Source organism: Nyctibius grandis, chromosome Z (assembly GCF_013368605.1).
Source record: "Nyctibius grandis isolate bNycGra1 chromosome Z, bNycGra1.pri, whole genome shotgun sequence".
Classification (NCBI taxonomy): Eukaryota; Metazoa; Chordata; class Aves; order Nyctibiiformes; family Nyctibiidae; genus Nyctibius; species Nyctibius grandis.
The window spans coordinates 6,981,702-7,000,690 of record NC_090695.1 but is presented as its reverse complement, the minus strand read 5'-3'; the positions used below and the strand labels follow the sequence as shown (position 1 = coordinate 7,000,690).

Sequence of the window (18,989 nt, the reverse complement as noted above, 5' to 3'; positions counted from 1 at the left end):
ATATAAACCTATCTGAGAGGGATAAGCAACCCAAAATTCAGTAAAAAATACACTTTCATTAGACTTTGCATCGAAGTGATCTGAAATGACAAGAGACAGCCATTCACATCTTTTTGTTTATGGGTATTTGGAATTTTGCTGGTTTGTTTTATTTTTGGCTGATAATGTCTGCTTACTTTAAAATGAGGTGTTTTGGTTTTTTTCTTTTATCAGAGCACAGAAAAAGAAAAATGCGAAGTTTTCCAGTTTGGTAACCTAAACATTCCAATGAAAAAAAAAAAAGACATTTTCTCCTGGAAAAAAATATCACCTATTCCAGCCAGCTCCATAAACAAGCATCTCACACCTTCTACAATAAACCACACATCAGCACATGTTCAAGAAACTTTGAAGGAGGACCTGAACATCTGTTTTTTGTATTCAAGCTTTGGCCTATGTTATTTCCCCTGGCATTTTGGAAAAGCAGGTTGCTTGGACAATGAATTCTTTTAATGTTTTGTCATATTCTTAGAAGCACAGCTGAAAGCCAAATCTTTCTGCTGACCATTTTTTTTTCACTCTTCTGCTTCACTTTCACCTCACTCAGTTTGTCTCACTCACACTTAGTTTGTCTTGCCCAGTTTCATGCCAGTCAGTGCTCCAGGTTAGTCCCACCCAAAATTCTCTCCATCTGTAGCTTTAAATAAAACTTCAACAGCAGAGCATCTATCTGAGGTGATAAATAACATTTTGCTAATGATGAACACACAGAAAGGGAATGGACAGTATTTTCACTACTCTTCAATGCAATGTGTTTTATTGATCTACCAGCTGCATGCTTCTGTGCTGTTCTGTTAAGCCCTTAATACTGGAAGAGCTGTGAATTATGGGGTTTTCTAGGCAATATTGTCCTATCACGGCTACTACTGACTTAGCGTGGATGAGGCACTGGTGAATTATCTTCGAGACCCACTACGGAGGGCTGGAATCATACCGATCACTTCTGCTCCCACAGGGAAGATCAGAGGAGCTCATCTTTCTGCCTGTCCTAGCAGTCCTCCATGGTGCTGGCCATGCAGAGGGCTCACACGCACCCCCAGGCACCGCAGGTGGTACCTGCAACTTTGCCATATCATGGGGTACTTAAGGTGGGAATGGCCACCCAAGGGAGCTATGGATTTCAGGGTGGTTTTTCCTTCATTATTTTGTGTATTTACTATCTAAAAGACACATGAAGTGCCTCCATATCCTTGCTTCCTCATCCTGAGGGGGGAATTGCAATAGAATATAGTGATTTTGGCAGAGTTGCCTCAAATGATCCTCCTCTCTTTTTTTTGCTTTCTCCCTGCCACCCCTCCTTTTTTTTTTTTTTTTTTTGCTACAACCACCTCTTTAATTATAAAGAAAAAAGAGAACAGACGCAGCCATTTTGGAAATATTTTGCCATCTGAATTCTTCAGGGCTTTGTTTGTTGCAGCTTGTGCACTTATCTGCCACATCACAGAGACCCTTTCAGTGTTTGACAGCAACTTTAGAGCACTTGCAAGGAAAAAAAAGGACTTCAAATCACTGTGTCCTAGACTGCTTGTGTCTCAAAAGGGAGATTTATAAGTTAAAAAAAAAAGTGCATCCAGAATTAAAATTGAGTCTTGGTTAGGAAAAAACCCTCTGGAGGATTACATCAAACTGGGTGCTGCTTGTGTTTTTTGTTGGCAGTTTCTTATATTTGGAAAGGATTTCAATAAAACAAAGCTCTTCCTTAGAAAAATCCCAATTAAAAAGTTTCTTAAGCATCCTCTTGAAGCACATGAGTAATTGCCCTGATGTCAATATGGTTATGCACATGCTTCAAATTGGAATTAAGGAACCTAAAGAGCTGCGACCAAAGTAAAACTAGATAAAAACCATCAGGAGTTACTGTGTTTCTGCCAGTTAAGGGAGCTGCCTGCTCTCAGGCTCTGCAATAGCTATCTGTGCTGTACTCATGGGCCTAGCTGGATTCTGTCCTAGTGTTTTTAGGAAACTTCTTGTTGCAGGAATGACACTGTCTACTGAGTGGGCAAGTCAGAGACTTATAGTGGTATTTTGGAGGCAGACTGGAAGCTGCACATCAAACCAGCCATGGGGGTACACTAACACCACACTGAGCCAAGAACAACTGACCTATCTCTAAGTAAGGGTTATTACTGAGGGCTTAGCCCTGTGCTGACTGCTATTGCACAGACCTGGCTGGAAGCTGACTGGTGGCCATCATGACCAAAAATCCTCTGTCAGCTTGTAGGGTGCTGGTATGGATGTTCCCAAGCACTGGAAAGCAGATGAGCTGAAGAAAGCTCTGGATCTAAACCCTTCTGAGCTTCTGGGTATCCTTGCTGTCACCAAGTGTCCTCTCCAGCATAACCTGGCATGCTATTCCCTGTACTAAATCAGATCCTTCCCTGGTATATGCTCCTTCAGTGTCCTCCTGGGGCCACACATTGTTGGCCAATTCCTTGCATTAGGTGCAAAAAAACACACACAAAACTTTTTTTCCTGGAGAACTCTCTCCTGCTAAAAGATATGTACATCCTCAGCTCCTGCAATGGACTCACCAAGGTGGGAGTCTATAAGAGAATAAGGACCTCTGAGCTGCATTTGCTCCATTTTGATAGGGGCTGTCTGTACCTCTAATAAAGGCCCCTATAAGCAGAGGATAGAAGTGATCTGGTAGTAACAACTGAACTGATTTTGCTGTACAGCAGAACATTAAAATCAACGTAAAAGCCAGGAAGGATAAAGGACTTCCTATTTAGAGGCAACAATTCAAGACTGTTCTCCTGCTTTGCAGAAGCAAAGGAAAGAAAAAAATGCTCTAAGGGAGACACATGGAATTTTGTTGCCATTTTACCAGCTGATTCCTTTTTATATAATTTATTGGGAAAAAATCCCCAAATAACAAATCTTAGTCCTACTACTGAGTGATCTTTTTATAGGAAACAAGCTGAGACCTCAACATCAGCCTGATCGTGAAAAGGTAGAGGCAGAGCACTTCATAATGATCCATGATCATGAAAACACCATAGACTCATACCAGTGAATCTTTAACAACACAGGTGTCTTTCTTACACAACCATAAGAAACAAGCATATCATCAGTGATCACAGCTATGCTATGATAAAAAGCTATTGCTTGGTGCCAAACTAGGGAGATGCTTGTGTTCCTCGATCCCTTTGCAGGTGTTATTGAAAATCTCCCCGGCAAAGACAGTCCCTGCTTTAATAAAATTGCATGCATGCATCTCCTGCTCTCCCCCAGCAAAACCTGCAGTAAGAAGTCAGTGCAATGAAGCAAAAAGCATATGGATAAGGAAACATATTTTGGTTTCAAGCCTCCAAGAGGCCTTGTCATAAGCAAGGAAAAGAAAAGAGGTATTTGAAGAGGGACAATGCATTGACAGTTATCTTCGTATAGTCACATATAAAGGAGAGTCTAAACTGTGGAGTCAGTATCTTGTACATGCACCTAATATGTTTATTGAAAGTTTTCTTAATCAGCTTCATGTTTTCTTCAGTGCAGCACCTCTTTCAAAGACATTTTGATCCCATTCCTTAATTCTCAGTGGAAAGGATACTGCTCTGAAGACTGGAACAGCACATTTTTTGAAGATACTAGAGAAAAATTAGAACACTTCATAGTTCTTTGGGATGGTTGAAGACAGGGATTTCCTGCTGGTCCCTTAGAAGATGAGTCAAAAAAGGCCTAAATCAAAATCACTGAATCTTAGATATTACGGCTATAAAGGCCTAGAAAGGTCACATAACCCATCTCTCTGTCACTAACCGGGGAGTGCAAACTGCTTGTTGCAGCTTAGAGCCACTCTGAGTACTGGGTTCGTTGGAGAATCTCTGGTGTGGAACAGTTTTAACAGCAGGGAGACTTCCTGTCTCTGTAACAAACAGATACGATTTTATATTTCTGTTTCTCAAAGAATTATCTAATGGAAAACCAATCAGTGGTGAAAAATATTTTCATTTTTGGAAAATTCTCAATTTTTGTTATTGGTGATAGGCTAGGATTCCAATGAAACAAGATGCTGCTTCTGATATTTTTGACACTGTTACATGTATTAGAAGTTCCCTTGGAGCATCAAGCTCTCTACCTTCCAATAACACGAAGCACATGAGTCTAACAATGAGACTGTCATTCAGATTTGTCTAGTTCCTCACTCAAGCAAAGCTTCCTTGGCTTTGGTTGGGTTTTATCTATACACAGAAGTTAACAGTAACTGAGCAAGAAGTGATCCTTCCATTAGTATCTTGGGCTTGGAAAGAAAGAAATCAGGGGTTATTTAGCTGTCAGGGAGACATATTTACATAAAGTTATTATGCTGGGATGAAATTGGATACAGACTATACCGCATGAAGAATGAAGAATGCTTTGAAACGTTTGCAACACAGAGCTATTGAGACAGACACTGTCCCAGTCCAGTCACCTGGGATTAAACTGCAGCCCAGTCCCATCTCTTAATTGCAGATTTTTTTCACCCCCCAGAAATGCTCTCTTTGGCTGAGCAAGGGGAATCAGGACAGCTGCTGGCTCTCCTCTAGTGACCAGGAAGAATTTCTAGAGATGCAGGATGCCCCTGGGGTGGGGAACTTGGCTCATCTCTCGTTAAGCATCCTTCCACCTCTTTTTCTAGAGACACACACACACAAACGGTTCCTGGTTTATGTGTGGGTGCGTATTTGCGCAGTGTGGCTCTAGCCAGAGGCCGAAGTGAAAAAGGCAGAAGCTAGAGAGTCACAGAGCTGAATCTTTTTGAGAGTCTACAACACAAAAAGAGGCTACAACCACAGCTGACACCCCCTTCCCCATGCAGTTACCTGTGCTAGTGCTTTGTATCCAGTGTTTCCCACAACTCTTCAGTAGGGACGATTAGCATCCTTTGGCCTCTTCAGCTGCACCTTCAGCCTTTTCATGCCAATCTGGAAGCCATTCATAGCCTGGATAGCAGCTTGGGCACTGGCAGGATTGTCAAAACTCACAAAACCTGTCAAAACATGAGGCAAGGCAGGGGGCTTAATGAGCTGAAGGGGGCCAAGGCACATACATGCAACGACCACTGAGAATGAACATGGGGAAGGAGGGTAAGGGTGGTGGGAGGGAGGGAGCGAGCAGGTAGGAGGGTGGGTGGGTGGGCAGGAGAGTGAGGAAAGGATGGTTGCCAATGGGGGACAAAGGGTAGGAGGGGTTGTTACAGATCTGTGTCCCAGGACACAGTGCCTGGTCTGAGTGCCAGTTTGAACACAAGATTATGTGAAGCATGGGGATCCAAATGTTGGTGCCACAGTACCAGCAAACACAAGATTTGGGTCACCTTTGAGCTAGATGTCAGCAGATGTGATGCATGGTCTCAAGGCACTCTATCTTGCTCTTTATCCCTCCATCATGACTGGGGTAAATCTCTAGACCCTCCTTCACTCACCAGCATAACCTTTCCTTTGCCTTCCAATATTCATGATGAAAGGAACCTGATATACCTACTGCTACTTCCTTGCTATAGCAATATAACTAAAATGTGAATTTAATAAGTTCTCCATTATGGTATTCATTGACATGAATAGTTTGATTGTTGGCCACTTAAGCAATATGAGGAGCTTTATTAACTGACAATTTCTGCAGACTCTGAAGGTGAGAAAGATGAACACCAGTGCTTTCCTTACATGGTTTCCATAAGTAGTTTCATACCTTGCCAGCAAATCATCCAGTCAGCCATGGAGCACATCCAGCAGTAGAAACACCTGTAGTGACTGAATATTGTATCTACAGGCCACCTAAAATGACATTATTTGTCTCAGTGGAAGACTTGATCTCTGGGGATCAGAAGAGGCAAGATAGGTCAGAATCATGCAGGGTGCAATGCATCTAAGGGATTCAGTTTTGGGAAGGGTTTTTGGTGTGTTTTTTTTTTCTTCTTTTTTTAATGTTAGCTCCAGGAAAAGGCCTCATTTGCCCCAGTTGTGTATTGCTTTAGCTGGAGTGACCATGGATCTGAGCTAGTAGTGAGGTAGGGGGCCATCACATTGTGTAAAAGTTGCCTTTGCTACCTTTGCCAGAAATGTCCCCGTGTGCCAACAACATATCTGAGCACAAACCCTGGGTAAGACTAGCCTGGACCAGCCTGCACTCCAGTCAAAGCCATCTGTTTTCCTGCCCCTGCAAAGTTCTGGCAGCACAAATCAACCCTAGGAACCCAGGGTCTCTCAATAGACAGGCTGAAATGAAGAGATAGTTTGAGAGCCCCTCAAAAAGCTAGTGCTGGGCATTTGCTGCCAGGTATACACCTGCTCCTGGCAACAGCACTCGGCATGGCTGACAGCCTTGGGCTGTACTGTGAATACATTCAGCAGCACCTCCTCCCTGGTCTACCTCCTCCACAAAAACAAGTCTCACAGGTGACACAGGGTGGCTTGCATTTGAAAAAGACACGCACAAACATGCTTGCAAGCACACCTTCTCACTCTTGCCTTTGGCTAATAACATAATTTTATAGGAGGTCATAAAAACTATGGTCTTGGCCTCAAAGTGAGACAACAGATTTACTGAGTATGACAGATGTGGTTTTAAGAGGGAGGCCCATGGAATAAACAGGCATTCATTCCTCTTTGGCCTCCTCTCTTGAAGTCAAGGCTCCAAGTAACTGGCTGTCCATGCAGTTTTCCTGCCAACCACCTGAATGAAGAGATACCAATACTGCAGCTCTGAAGATGTGAGCAAAGTATTGCTCAAGCCTCACAGCAGTCATCAATCTCTAGACAGAACACTGGAGAGTTATGGTGAGTAATGAGCTGGGGTATTATTCAAAGGCAATGGATCTGCTTTTACAATCACTTATTAGCCAGTAAGCACTTGATAATGTTCCCAGTTTACATTTGACTAGTTGAATAATCTATCAGTCAACAAGATCCTATGATTTGATCTCAGCAAAAGAACAAACTAAACACCTCCTGATTTCACCTGAGTTGTTTCAGTCTTTAAATACTGCTGGAAGCAACCTTGGAAACGCTTTGCTTGCACTTCAGCTTGAGATTTGCTGTCTAGCTACCTCACATCTTTGAATACAGGATGTAGTGAAAGCCAGTTCTTTTTAAAATCACCTCTGGATTGCTAATACTCCTGTCCAAGACCCATCAGCTACATCTATAACAGTAAACTAAAACTATGCCAGGGAATTTCAGAGAAACTGGAACCCAATCATCTGTACCGCTCAATTTTTAGAAAGTTTCTTGACGTAGTTTTGGCGTGTGCCTGACTCCAAACAATTCCTGGACAAAGTCTGAGTATTAGCACAGAACAGAGGCTGTTTTCAGTAGTTAGCTTGGATGTGGCCATGATATTCTGGAAAGTAAGATAATTTAATAGTTTGGGTGTGGGCCATTATGTGCCAGCTGGCCCCAGTGTCAGGGGAATGCGCCAGGTATGTTTACTTTACTAATATTTACACAGCTACCGAATATCAAAGCTGAGTTGGCTGCAGCTGGATAATTTCTTATATCATGTCTTTAGAGAACCTAGCTTGCCTGGGAACTTTGATTTCTACTCTTGTAACTGGTCCTGTAGCAATGTACCTCCTACTGACTAAACATGCACATCCAGAGTGTGTCTATATGTGCATTCATTTGTGAGAAAATCACCTTGGGATCCTAAAATAATCAGCGGAGGTCTAGCCAATGTAGTCAGTGGAGTGTAGGACATGGTTTCTCTCTTTTATTCAGGATATTTCTAGCTGTGCTCAAATGAGTCAAGTCCCACTGGCTGTGTAGCAGGGACCAGTGCTGACTGCAATGAAGGCAGGCACCTAGCTTAGATCAAGGCACCTCTATTGTGGGATTTACCTGGTTCCGTAGTTGGGACTGACATCTCAAGGTAAGATGTTGTTAACTGGCTAGTGCCTGGGTGAGTCACTCCCCAAAGTGATGTTAATTGCTGAATCAAACTCCTAATGCATGCACACCCCACCAGAAATGCTGCCAAGTATGATGGAAGTCTACTATTTGTCTACTTTTGCCAAGACTAGACCTTTAGTTGGGTGATAAGCCCTGGTGCTGGGATGCTGATGCAGTTGCACCTCTGCAAGAAGCTTGCCTTTAGATAAGCTCACAAAGCTACACTAGTTTTTATCATCACTTTGCTTTTGAGATGGAATTCTGACACCATTTCCTCATTCTGTGCAAAGCTGTAAATAATACAGCATTTTAACAAATGGGACTAATAAGAGAGATCAGAAGTGCATTTGCTCACTATATTTCATTTAGATGAGATAATGAAGCTGTGAGGTGTACTCTGATGCTATTGGTATTAGTTGTCTACGGATTTGCACCAGATTTGGATTGTTTATTTTTTTCTCCTTAGTTGTCCTGATATCTGCTGCTGTAATATAAAGATCTCCACTGGCTAGCTGCTGAGGGTGGCAGGGCTGGGGTGGGAGGCCTGGGGAGAGAGAGGGAAGAGGACAAATGCCAATAATTGTGCATTTTCCTTGTAAGCACATCCTAGAGACAGAGCAGCTAATTCCTCTAGCTTCATTTCACTGTTTTTTTTTTTTTGAGGAGGCTTGATATGCTCAGAATTTGTTGGTGCATTCCGCTCTCCCCCTTGTTATTATTTATGGGGAGTTGTATTTCATATTGTTGAAGGTATTTGGACGGACTCCAAAAAGAAGAGAAGCTATGGCTTATCCTGAGAGTTGAGATGTCACAGCGAAAAGAGATAGGCAGATAGACAGGCAGGCACCTGTGCTAACAATATCACATTCCTTTCTCTTTTCAGGTCAAATACCTACTAGTAGTTTATATGACTTTGTTGTTGTTGTTGTTACGTGCACTATTGGCAGTTAACCATCTTTATTTCTCCATGTCAATGTCAGCAGTGTTAATGGTGCTATGCCAGATTTAAACATGTGTGACTAGGAGCAGAATGCATGTCCTAGGAAAATATCTTAAATATTTGCTTTCCAAATGGCTTTAACATCTGAGCCCATGGCTAAAGAGCTCAAAGCATGATGATAGTGCTACAGTTGCTCAGGAAGCTATCTGTGTTTTGAACACCACTCCTGCGTTGTCATCTACACTCTTGAAGGACAAAAGTGAAAGGGAGAGGTTAAAAAGCTTGAAGCTGTTTCTGTGCATCAGTTAATTAATAATCAGAGAAATATATGTTCTTGTCCAAAGATGGCTGGTAGGAGGACAGGATTTTGTGATAAATCTATTTTATGGGGGAGATGTTGGGGGTTTTTTCTTTTTTCTTTTTTTTTTTTTTTTCCCCTGAGATTACGTAAAAAGGCTGTTCTAATAAATGATTTATCAAAGCAACAAAGAATGAAGAAATCTGCTAGGACTGCAGCTCAGGGCATCTAATATTCCTGATTCTGCACAGCATCTTCCAGGAAGGTACTGACATTGGAGTCCATGACTTCTCCTGGCCTGCTCTTTTCCTGCATGACTGTGTAAATGATTAGCAGGCAGAAACTGAGGTAGCACCTTGGAGGGTTCTTTGCTTTCTCCCCATTTCTTTCACAGGAAGTCTTGGTAGTGGGACATGCTGAGGGAGCTTCATGCCCTTCTCGTGACACCAACATGATCACCAATGGCTTTATGTAACTGATATTACTCAAGGGCTGTTTTTCTGTTTTAATCAGCTGAGACAATAATGAAGGGAATTAGCAATCTATCTCACAGTGCATTTGAAGACTGTTTTGTAACTGTAAACTTTTCATGCACAGTGAGTAGTGTCTCTGCATGGCCATGAATTAGTTTGTGCACTAAGTGCAGTCCTGAATGAACACATCATTAGGTTCCCATGGATCCCTAATTGGTCTTTCTGAGTTTTCTGTTTCTCTTTGCATGCTGCAAGGAGAATTAGCGGTTAATGTGCAACACAGCCTTTTGATGATCTGCTGCCAGGTTGGAATAACATGTTGCCTTTCTTCAGCAGAAGCTTTCCTCTGGACAGAGCCCAATGCTTGGTAACTATACTGAGCATCCCCTAAATCAGAAGTCAAGACCATGGTGAACAACAGGTCCAGATGCAAGCTTTTGATCCACACTCCTGAACTGGGGGCAGATGGTCCTACAGCAGGTCCACTCATGTAATTAGGCTGGTATCAGGCAACGGAAAGGAAAAGAGGAACCTCAAAGAAACAAATATTTAACTTGTCTTAAAACTAAGAAGAGTCATTTGATCTATGTTCCAGATGCTTGCTGCACAAAACTACCATCTCAGAGATGCACTTTACAAGAGAGTGCAACAGAAACAAATAGACACTGGTGTTTATTAGCTTTTTTAGGCCAGAGATGATACGGTTTTTTTGTTCTGTCTGTCAGTGTATTTGTCTGACTGCTGTGAGGGATCTTTCTTGGCACTTCTTGTTCCTCCAGTTATGAAAGTCACTAGCTAAGGAGAGGATCTCATTCTTCTGAACTTTTCCCCCTTGTCTTTCAACCCATGTTCATCTCATTAGAGGAAAATGGGAATAACAGAAGAGCAAGGATCTGCCTCTCAACCTGTGGAAGGCAAATTCCCATACAGTGAAAGCGAAGAATTGCTGTGTGCATGGGCTGGATATTAGCGCAGGAGAAGTCCATGCCCCTTGCTTCCCTTATGTTCAAAGTGCTGCTACCCGGGACAGAAGAGGGATCCTTGGACAGACTACTAAGATGGAGGAAGGTGCAGAAAGTACTCAAAATTGATTAGAGCGGAGGCCCCGCTCCTTTTCTTCTCCCAAGCATTTGAGTTAGTAATTGAGGAATTAGTTATTAATATAACTGGTTATTAATATAACTGTCCCCTTAGTGCATGGCTTCCTTGCTTTTGTTACTAACCTGTGAAGGGTGAGATCTAGGAGCATCGGGGAGGCATTTTTCTGCTGGGTAAGCAATGATAAAGCATTCAAATCACAGGAGTCTTCTCCTCTGTGAGAAGGGGGCTGGGGAGGAGCTGCTGCCCTGCTTCCCCCACCTGGACCTAACCAGCTACCCATCAGCACTTCCCTGCTATTTCAGTCCATTTCATTTTTAAGATTGCTCAGTTTCTCTTTCTCCGTGTTTATTAGTCTTATCAGAGAATGGAGGTTTTCCTTTAATTGCCTTGCAAGGTCTTCACCTTGCTATGTTCTTTACACGATGTACTAGCTGCTGTCTCGCAATTTTTTAGTGCTGTAAAGAATTTCAGGATACAATCTGTATGTAAGTAGCTCTATAATGTATGTGTGCATTGGAAGGTATTGTATTGTAAGGTGATTTATGGGTACTGGAATACTCAATAAAGGAGTACGTCTGCAGATCAAGGGCATAGCACTTCAGCTGTTTTCCAGTGTCTAATAGGGTTGGATGACTTTTTTGAATATTTAACCTTCCACTGAGGTTTAATCATGTCCAAGTGAGATCCGTCTATCCAGTTATCCATCCTATCCACCCATCCATCCATCCATCCACCCATTCGTTTTTTTAATGTATGAACAGTCAGTAACTGATGACTATGCTAAACAACTACTATTAAGTATTTCAGATCTGCAGGATGAGATAATTGGAACCTCAGAATATTCAAAGATTGGCTCAGAAATTTGCTGAACCATTAATGTTCATTTTAGAAATTTATGGAATATTAGAAAACCTTCAAAGTGCTCCAGAAAAAAAATCTGTTATTAATTTTTAAGGATATAAACTAGATGACCTGGTAAACTTACTTAATCTTTCATAAGTCTAAGTAAAATTATGAAAATTTTGATATGAGATGATATGGCAAAGAATTAACATGGTTTCATGGAAAAATAACATCTATCAAATGAACCTGAATACATGAAATTGCAAGTTTGGTTAACAAAGTAAGTTTTCGTAGAGTATACTTAAACTTTTCCAGAGTATTTGAGAGAGTCCTTCTTTATAGAATCTGGAAGCAGCCTATTTCAAACTTATTAAAAACTAGATAATAGATAGACCACCAAAAACATTTTCATGTTGACCTGCATAGGCTGGACTCAGTTAAGAGTGTTCATTTAAATCCAACCAAATGCACAATTAAGTATCCACTGGAAAAAGCAAGTGAGTCACTCGTAAAAATGGGAAATCTTCACTAGAAAACAGTGCTTCTAAGAAGAACATGGGTGTCATGATAACAGCCAAATACATGAGCTCTCAAGATTCTGTTGAAATACTCGAAGTCCCGAGACTCAATACTGTCTTAGGATGAAGCCAGTCTCTGGGGAATGTCCTCTAGAAGTAGCTAGGTGATGCTACCTCTGAGCATGGCTCAGGAAAGATCCTTACTGTATCTGCATTTAGTTCTGGTGAAATCTCTACAAAAGTATGTTTTAGGAATTATTCAGAACTACAAGAATAATTCTAGGTCTGAAGAAGTAAGGGGAGTTGCCACAGTTTATCAAAGAGAAGGTTAAACAGTCTTCTGACCATAGTCTATAAATAATTTCTGATAGAATGTGGGGTTTTTAATACAGAAAAAAAATCTTGATGCTTTCTTCTGGGTGGAAGCAGACATTTGACAAATATAAAATGGAAATAAGACGCTGAGTCTGCATTTTTTAAATAGTGAAGATAATTAACTATTTTGGAACATCTTGTTTAGCAATAGGGGTGGAGCACCTATCACATGAAATCTTGATTAAGAGATTTTCTAAAAGGGATGCTATGACTCAAGCATAAGGTTTGGACCTGTCCCATGAGCTGAGGTATCTGGCGTATGTTATTTCAGAGTTCTGTCCAAAGGATCAGAACAGTCCCTTCTGATGCTGCATATCTGTCTGTCTGTTTATTGTTCATTTCACATTTCAGATATTTAGAAAATCAGTTATTGCCTACTAATCTGGCATGGACTGTGGTAACAGTCATGATAGAGGTGACAATTGATGTTAATGCCTTATAATAAATGGCCCCAAAGTGTGGGCTGCGGACCACTGAGACAGCTGACTGGTACTCGTTCTTCATCTTGCTTCCAGCTGAGAGAAACTGAACAGATGGGAAGGGGAGATTAAATGAAGAGTGAAAGTAGACGGCATGATTAACTTTCTCTAAAGGTCAGAACACCCAGTGCAGAAGGTAGCTTGATATACACAAGCATCTTCCTTATGTCACCTTCCCATCTTCCCCTGCGTGAAACTACTTCTATACACTGTGGCAGTGTGAGCTGGAATGTGCAGAGAAGTGGTCCCTGTTATTGTGCATTGCCACTTGATGCTCTTCAGATACTGCCTCAAAGAAGAAGTATCTTCTCTGAAGAAGGTTGAGGGCTGTAGATGCTGACCCTGAGTATGGAGGTTCAAAAGAAGAAGGACTTTTCTTCCTATGATTCTTCTCCTTCACAATCTGTTTTTTTTTCATACAGAAATTACTGTCATGACTCACAGTGAAAACACACGGTTAAGATTCAAGATTAGACTAGAATTTGGACAGTTGAAATTACTACATGGTCAGATCTGGGGTTTTGACTCATACATACATATGGAACCAGGGCACGTCATCAGGATGAACTTTTTCTAAAAAGAGAAAAAGAAGCAGCAAAAGTCTTATATAGAAAACTACAACAGATTTCTCATCCTAAGATGGAGCTAACACTAAAAACTTCTTTCTTTTTTCCTGTAAATAGAGCTTGTCTAAAAGATGAGCAACTATTTGTCTGATGCTGTGGACTGTGGTTCTACCCATTCTGCTAAGTAGGAGTTGAGGTCATCCAATGAACGGTCATCCAATGGAGATCCTGTGAATCAAATATTGGACCAGTATACACACATGTCTGCTGTCAACAAGAAGCATTGTGGTTCTTCTAAAAGAAGCACAATGTTCCAACCCAGCTGATGATGATCATTCTCACAAGGAACAAACTAGCCAGTGAGGAATCACCCATAGACAAGTGAATGGTATTTGGTCCTTTTTTGAATGATGATTAGAACTGAAGCAATTTCCTAACTGCTTTCAGAAATGGAAGTGACTCTTCTTGACTTGCTCTCTGAGCCTTCCTTGTAAATGTTTGATGTCATGATTAGTCAATATAAAGTTTATGGGGAAAGTACATGGTCGGAAAAAGCAGATGAACTTTTGAGGAGACAAGTTCTTCTGCTGGTGTAAAACCAGAAGCAAAGAATGAGTTTAGTGTAGGTTTTACACAAGTTATGAGTGAGATCTCAGTAAGTGCTCAACTAAGGATGCACTGAGAGTGTTGCTGAACCAAGATAAAGGCTATTTTTACATTTATTTTGTTGGAGTTGTACAATATATACAAGATGAAAATAACTACTGAAGCTCCCACCACCCATGTCACAATCCATTTCTTATCTTAATCTTAATTTCTTTGCTCCCAGGTTCTCTCTTATATCCCACTCAATTTGTGGGTTCTTTATAAAGAAGCCATGTGTGACCACTGCAGCTACTGAAATCACCAGTCATCTTTTTTGGTCTATAAGACACAAGCATCATAAAAGGTGACCTTCCTTTTGATAAAATTTCATAGTGAGGAAGTAAATTCCTTCCTGGGCTAATCAAGAAAAAAAAAAAAAACACAACAGGAAAACCAATCAGGAAGTTGGAGTGTGAATTGCACTAGTGACTAGTGACTAATTTTTATGAGTTCTCTCATGTCTCAGGGAGTCTCTGAAATAGATACATTCTTGGTGTAGCAATGTACAGAATCTCCCCACCTTGCTCCTGCTGATCATTACTTAGGTGGACAACTAACCATCTCTCCCCTTTATGTTGTTGCACACCTGCTATCTCGTTATGTGTAGGCTGGGGCAACAGAATAGATACAGGAAGACTTGAAGCTTCTCTTGTGGGACAGCCTGGAAGTTTCTGTTCAGAAGGCAGAAGTAGTGATGAATAGTTTTTGGCCACGTTTTTCAAACCAATACTTCACTTTCTATGGAGGCCACTGTGTGAAAAACAGCTAACAAAACTAAAAGTGAAATCAACAGGAAAGGAACACCTCATATGCAGTGAGTCACTTGAGAGAGAAAAGAAAAGAGAAAATCTCTTAATATCTCGACCAGGAGGTTGTGAACTGGCACTGAACTATACTGGGTACCAAGAGGAGAAAGGAAAGAGTTATGTAAGTACATTTTAAGGTGGAAGATATCATACTGTTCCAGATCCAACCAGCTGTTACATCTGTGGTTCTTTCAGTGTCAGTGTAAGAAAGACCTCTGTGTTTCAGCTACTCCCAATGGATGAGGAGATGATCAGCTGGCTTCTTTTGTCATCAGCATCAATGGGAACGAAGCACATTCATATTATAGTGTAGATGCTGGGTCTGCCAGCAGAGCACTCACCATTAATGGCCTTCAAAAGAGTATCTTGAATCCTGGAGATCTCTGTGAAGAGCCTTCTGCAGTCTGCAGTCCCTCAGAAGAGTTACATTCAGTCTGTGGGACTTGAATCATATCATAGATTGCCTAAAGCCTGATCTAATTCTGGCTTCTGGGGCTCCTGTCCAATGACCTGTCTGAACTCTTGATCCACCCATGGGTGGGAGATAGGAAAATATGCTTGTGTTTTAATTATTGATATAAGGGGAGTAGAAATATTGCTGGAAAACACATTTATGGAAAAGTCTTTGATTAGAAAAACTGAAGACCTGAGAAAGGCAGGATAGTTATTGATAGTTTGGACAGGGGTCTTAATTTGAAGGGGTGGTGTAAAATATGAGTCACCCCTAAAAAAGTGGCTCTTGCATTGACTTCTAAAATCAAGTAGCAAAAATTCTTATAATATAATAAGCATTTTTAAAAGCCCAATAACAGAATATCCTTCTGGAGCATGTTCAGCCATGTCAGGAGATGCACAATGACCAGGATACTTTAGAATTTCTGGAAATCCTTCCAGAGAAAGATTTTAAAAGGTCATTAGAGACCTGCCTTTAGAAAAATTATATAATTTCACCTTTAAATTGTCAGAACACAATCAGATTTGTAGCTCATATTGCCAAAAAGGAACAAAACTTGTTGCCCATGAAGTAGTCAAAGACACCAGTTGCTGTTAGATGTTAGATGCACCTCCACCCTTTTATAGCTGTAAATATTTATGGCTAAATATCAAGGGGACTGAAGTTCAGCTTACGAAAGGGGCATAGTCCCACTGTCTCTAGGTTTTCCATGGGTCACATCACTGAGGATCTCACTAGAGATGTGCTCTGGCCTGCAAGAAAGACCAACAGCATCCTGACCTCTATTAGTAAGGGCACAGCTAGTCAGTTAGGGAAGTGATTACCCTTCTCTATTCAGCACTTGCCAGACCACACCTAGAAATCTAGTTTTGGGCACTCCCTCCCCTCAATATAGGAAAGACAGTGACAAAATGGAGTGAGTTCAGCATATGGCCACCAGGATGGACAAGGGCTGCAGCACTTGCCCTGTGAGAGCAAGATGACAGAGGTAGTCTATTCACAGTGGTGCGTGGTAGCATAGAGAGAGAGAAGGTGCATAAATTGAAACAAGAAAGATCCAGACTGGATATAGGAAAAGCTTTTTCACCTTGAAGACCAGCAAACATTGGAGCAAGTTGCCCAAATTCAAACCACTTGTTCAGTGGTTTTCATTGTTTTTAATAATTTGCAGACATATTTATTATAGTAGAAATATATATATATAAAATACATATGTAATGTACATACCTATACATATGTGATATATTACAAATGTGAGAGTGGAGATGAGGTTGAATTTTGTTGGGGATTTGAGATAGATGAAACCAGAAATGGTTAAGAAAGTTATACCTATTTTTATGGGGAACTGCAAGTTATTACCCTGATGAGAACGTTTGACAATGTCAATATATACTATTAGAAGGTGTTCATCTCATCTGAGGATTTTTTTGGGCTTTGGTTTGCTTATTCGAAAAGGGAAGATATTGCATGCACCAATACAATGATACGTTGCAAATAATGATAAGGTTGCAAAATGAAGCACTCGAGTTAGAAATGCAAGAAATGATGTTACCTATAAAATACTAATTCTGTATTGTTTTGTATATGCATTAAGACCTTGCTTCTAACCACACATTTCTGTATTTTTCTTTTTCATGGCATCCTTGTTTTAATTACTGTAGAGAATGAATAACATAACAGGGTGAGGAAAATGGCAATGTATCAGACTCATTATTGCAAGTGTAGGAATGCAGACAGTAAATAAGGCAGGGAAAGGATGGTTTTGTAGTTGTACAACCAAATGCTGCCTTGGAGAACTGGAACTGATCCCTGTTTCTACTGTGACATCCCAGTTATGCTGGGTAAATCATATATCACAAAATTCCTTAATAAGATCTCCTTGGCTACTTTTTTACTTGTAAATAAAATAGGACAGGCTCTGAGTGCAACTGGCACATCACAGCTTGTTTCTACATGACTAAACTCTCTCACCCTTCAAAAAAGTGTGGCCTTGTCTATACTGCTGTCTAGGGACAATCCCTGGCCCTTGTCACCACTGAGCAATGCCCAAGCAATGTCCAGCTGTGAGCTGTCATGGTCCAAATACAGCCAATGGCATACAAATGTTAAAAAGATATGGATAGTTATTGCACAGCGTTTGAGCTGATACACAAGGCCTCTTCAGTTTGTCATTGAAGATGAAGCTTTACTATGTGTTCCTCTTCTCTTGGTGCTCAATCTGTGACCTGAGATTTCACTGTCAGAAAGGCTGTTGCCTATACCTGCATCTGAAGTGAGCTTAAATACTGCATGCCCTGCATTGTGATAAATACTTTGAGAAAACAAGCAAACAGACTGATTAGGCTCATGGCCATCCCAGATTACGCATCCAAGATTAATAAATAGTTTTGAATATCTTCCTATGCCTCATCATCCCGTTGGTGAAATGAGGACATCATGAGCACTGTGAAAATACTGTTACTTAGCTCTGTGAACCTCTCAAATGTTCTGCCGGGAAGGGCCTTAGGAAGACAGATGAGGAAATAATAATAAATTCATATTTATAGCAGGGTTTGAATATTGTGCGGGAAGGAAGGCCTGAGGCCAAGTACAGAACTGTGAGGATCTGTGGAACAGCTGCTCAGTAACTAGCTAGCTGACAGACTTCAAAATGTTGAGGAGCAATCCTGTGCAGTGCATGAGACAGGATAGACAGATATAAAGAAGGTGAAAATAGGTATACGGGGGGACGGATGGACGGTTGCATGGATTGATAGAAACTTGTCCATTCTACAGCTTGAATTCACCTTACATGAGAGAGAACTTGGGAAAACAAATATAAAGCCAGATGTAACGGCTAGCCAAAATGCTGTGGTGGGTCTGTAATCTCACAAGAGCGGTATGTGGTAAGTCTGTGCTCTGCAGATCCATCACCTTGGGTTCAGAAAAGGGCCTGCCCATTGGAGGGATCATTATTTCTGACTTTTGAACAGAAATTTCTGGACTGAATGAAAGTAACACTAGAGATCATCCCTGGCATTTCTCCACATGCGGATGTTCACATTTGAAACTCTAATACCCTTGGAGCACATGTAGGACCAGTCGTATACAATTCGAGTTCATCTACTCTATCTAATGTCAAAGGGTTTTCAGAGTATGTGGCAGTAGATAGCATGCTGTGCAGGCACATGAGAGCCCGGTCAGGTTCTTTTCCTGGATCCAAGTGCTGATGGATTTATTTGAAGCCCAAAGCATTACGTTTTTAATGCTTGCATTAAAATGCATGCAACTTCCTTAAAAACTCTGTATTTTTTTCTTTATTTTTCTTCTGGTGTTAACTCTTAACATTGGTCACTTCCATTAGTCACATAAATGTCTGTCCCCCTTTGAAGGTCATTAAATGAGTAGCCACAAAGACCCTGCAGTAATGAGTTCCTCCATCTAATTACACTACGAGTGAAAATATTTAAAATGATTGTGTAAGTGCGCATGAGAGTAGGTATGTACAAACATAACCATAAATTTTAAACATATTCTGGATGGACTATGTCTATCACTTGTGTGAAGAGTTGGATAAAATATTGATAGACACACGAAGAGACAGATAA

The 18,989-nt window shown here is 41.0% G+C and overlaps 1 protein-coding gene across 18 annotated transcripts in view; it reads right to left on the bottom strand.

Annotated features, from left to right (window-relative positions):
- Nucleotides 1-4,880: 4,880 nt before the first annotated feature.
- CELF4 (CUGBP Elav-like family member 4) overlaps nucleotides 4,881-18,989 on the bottom strand; it is a 703,740-nt gene continuing 689,631 nt past the window's right edge. For all 18 annotated transcript variants that reach the window (XM_068422675.1, XM_068422655.1, XM_068422661.1 and 15 more), the window contains one exon: nucleotides 4,881-5,008. In XM_068422675.1, coding sequence (XP_068278776.1) covers nucleotides 4,881-5,008 — 128 coding nt within the window. The remainder of the gene's footprint in view (nucleotides 5,009-18,989) is intronic.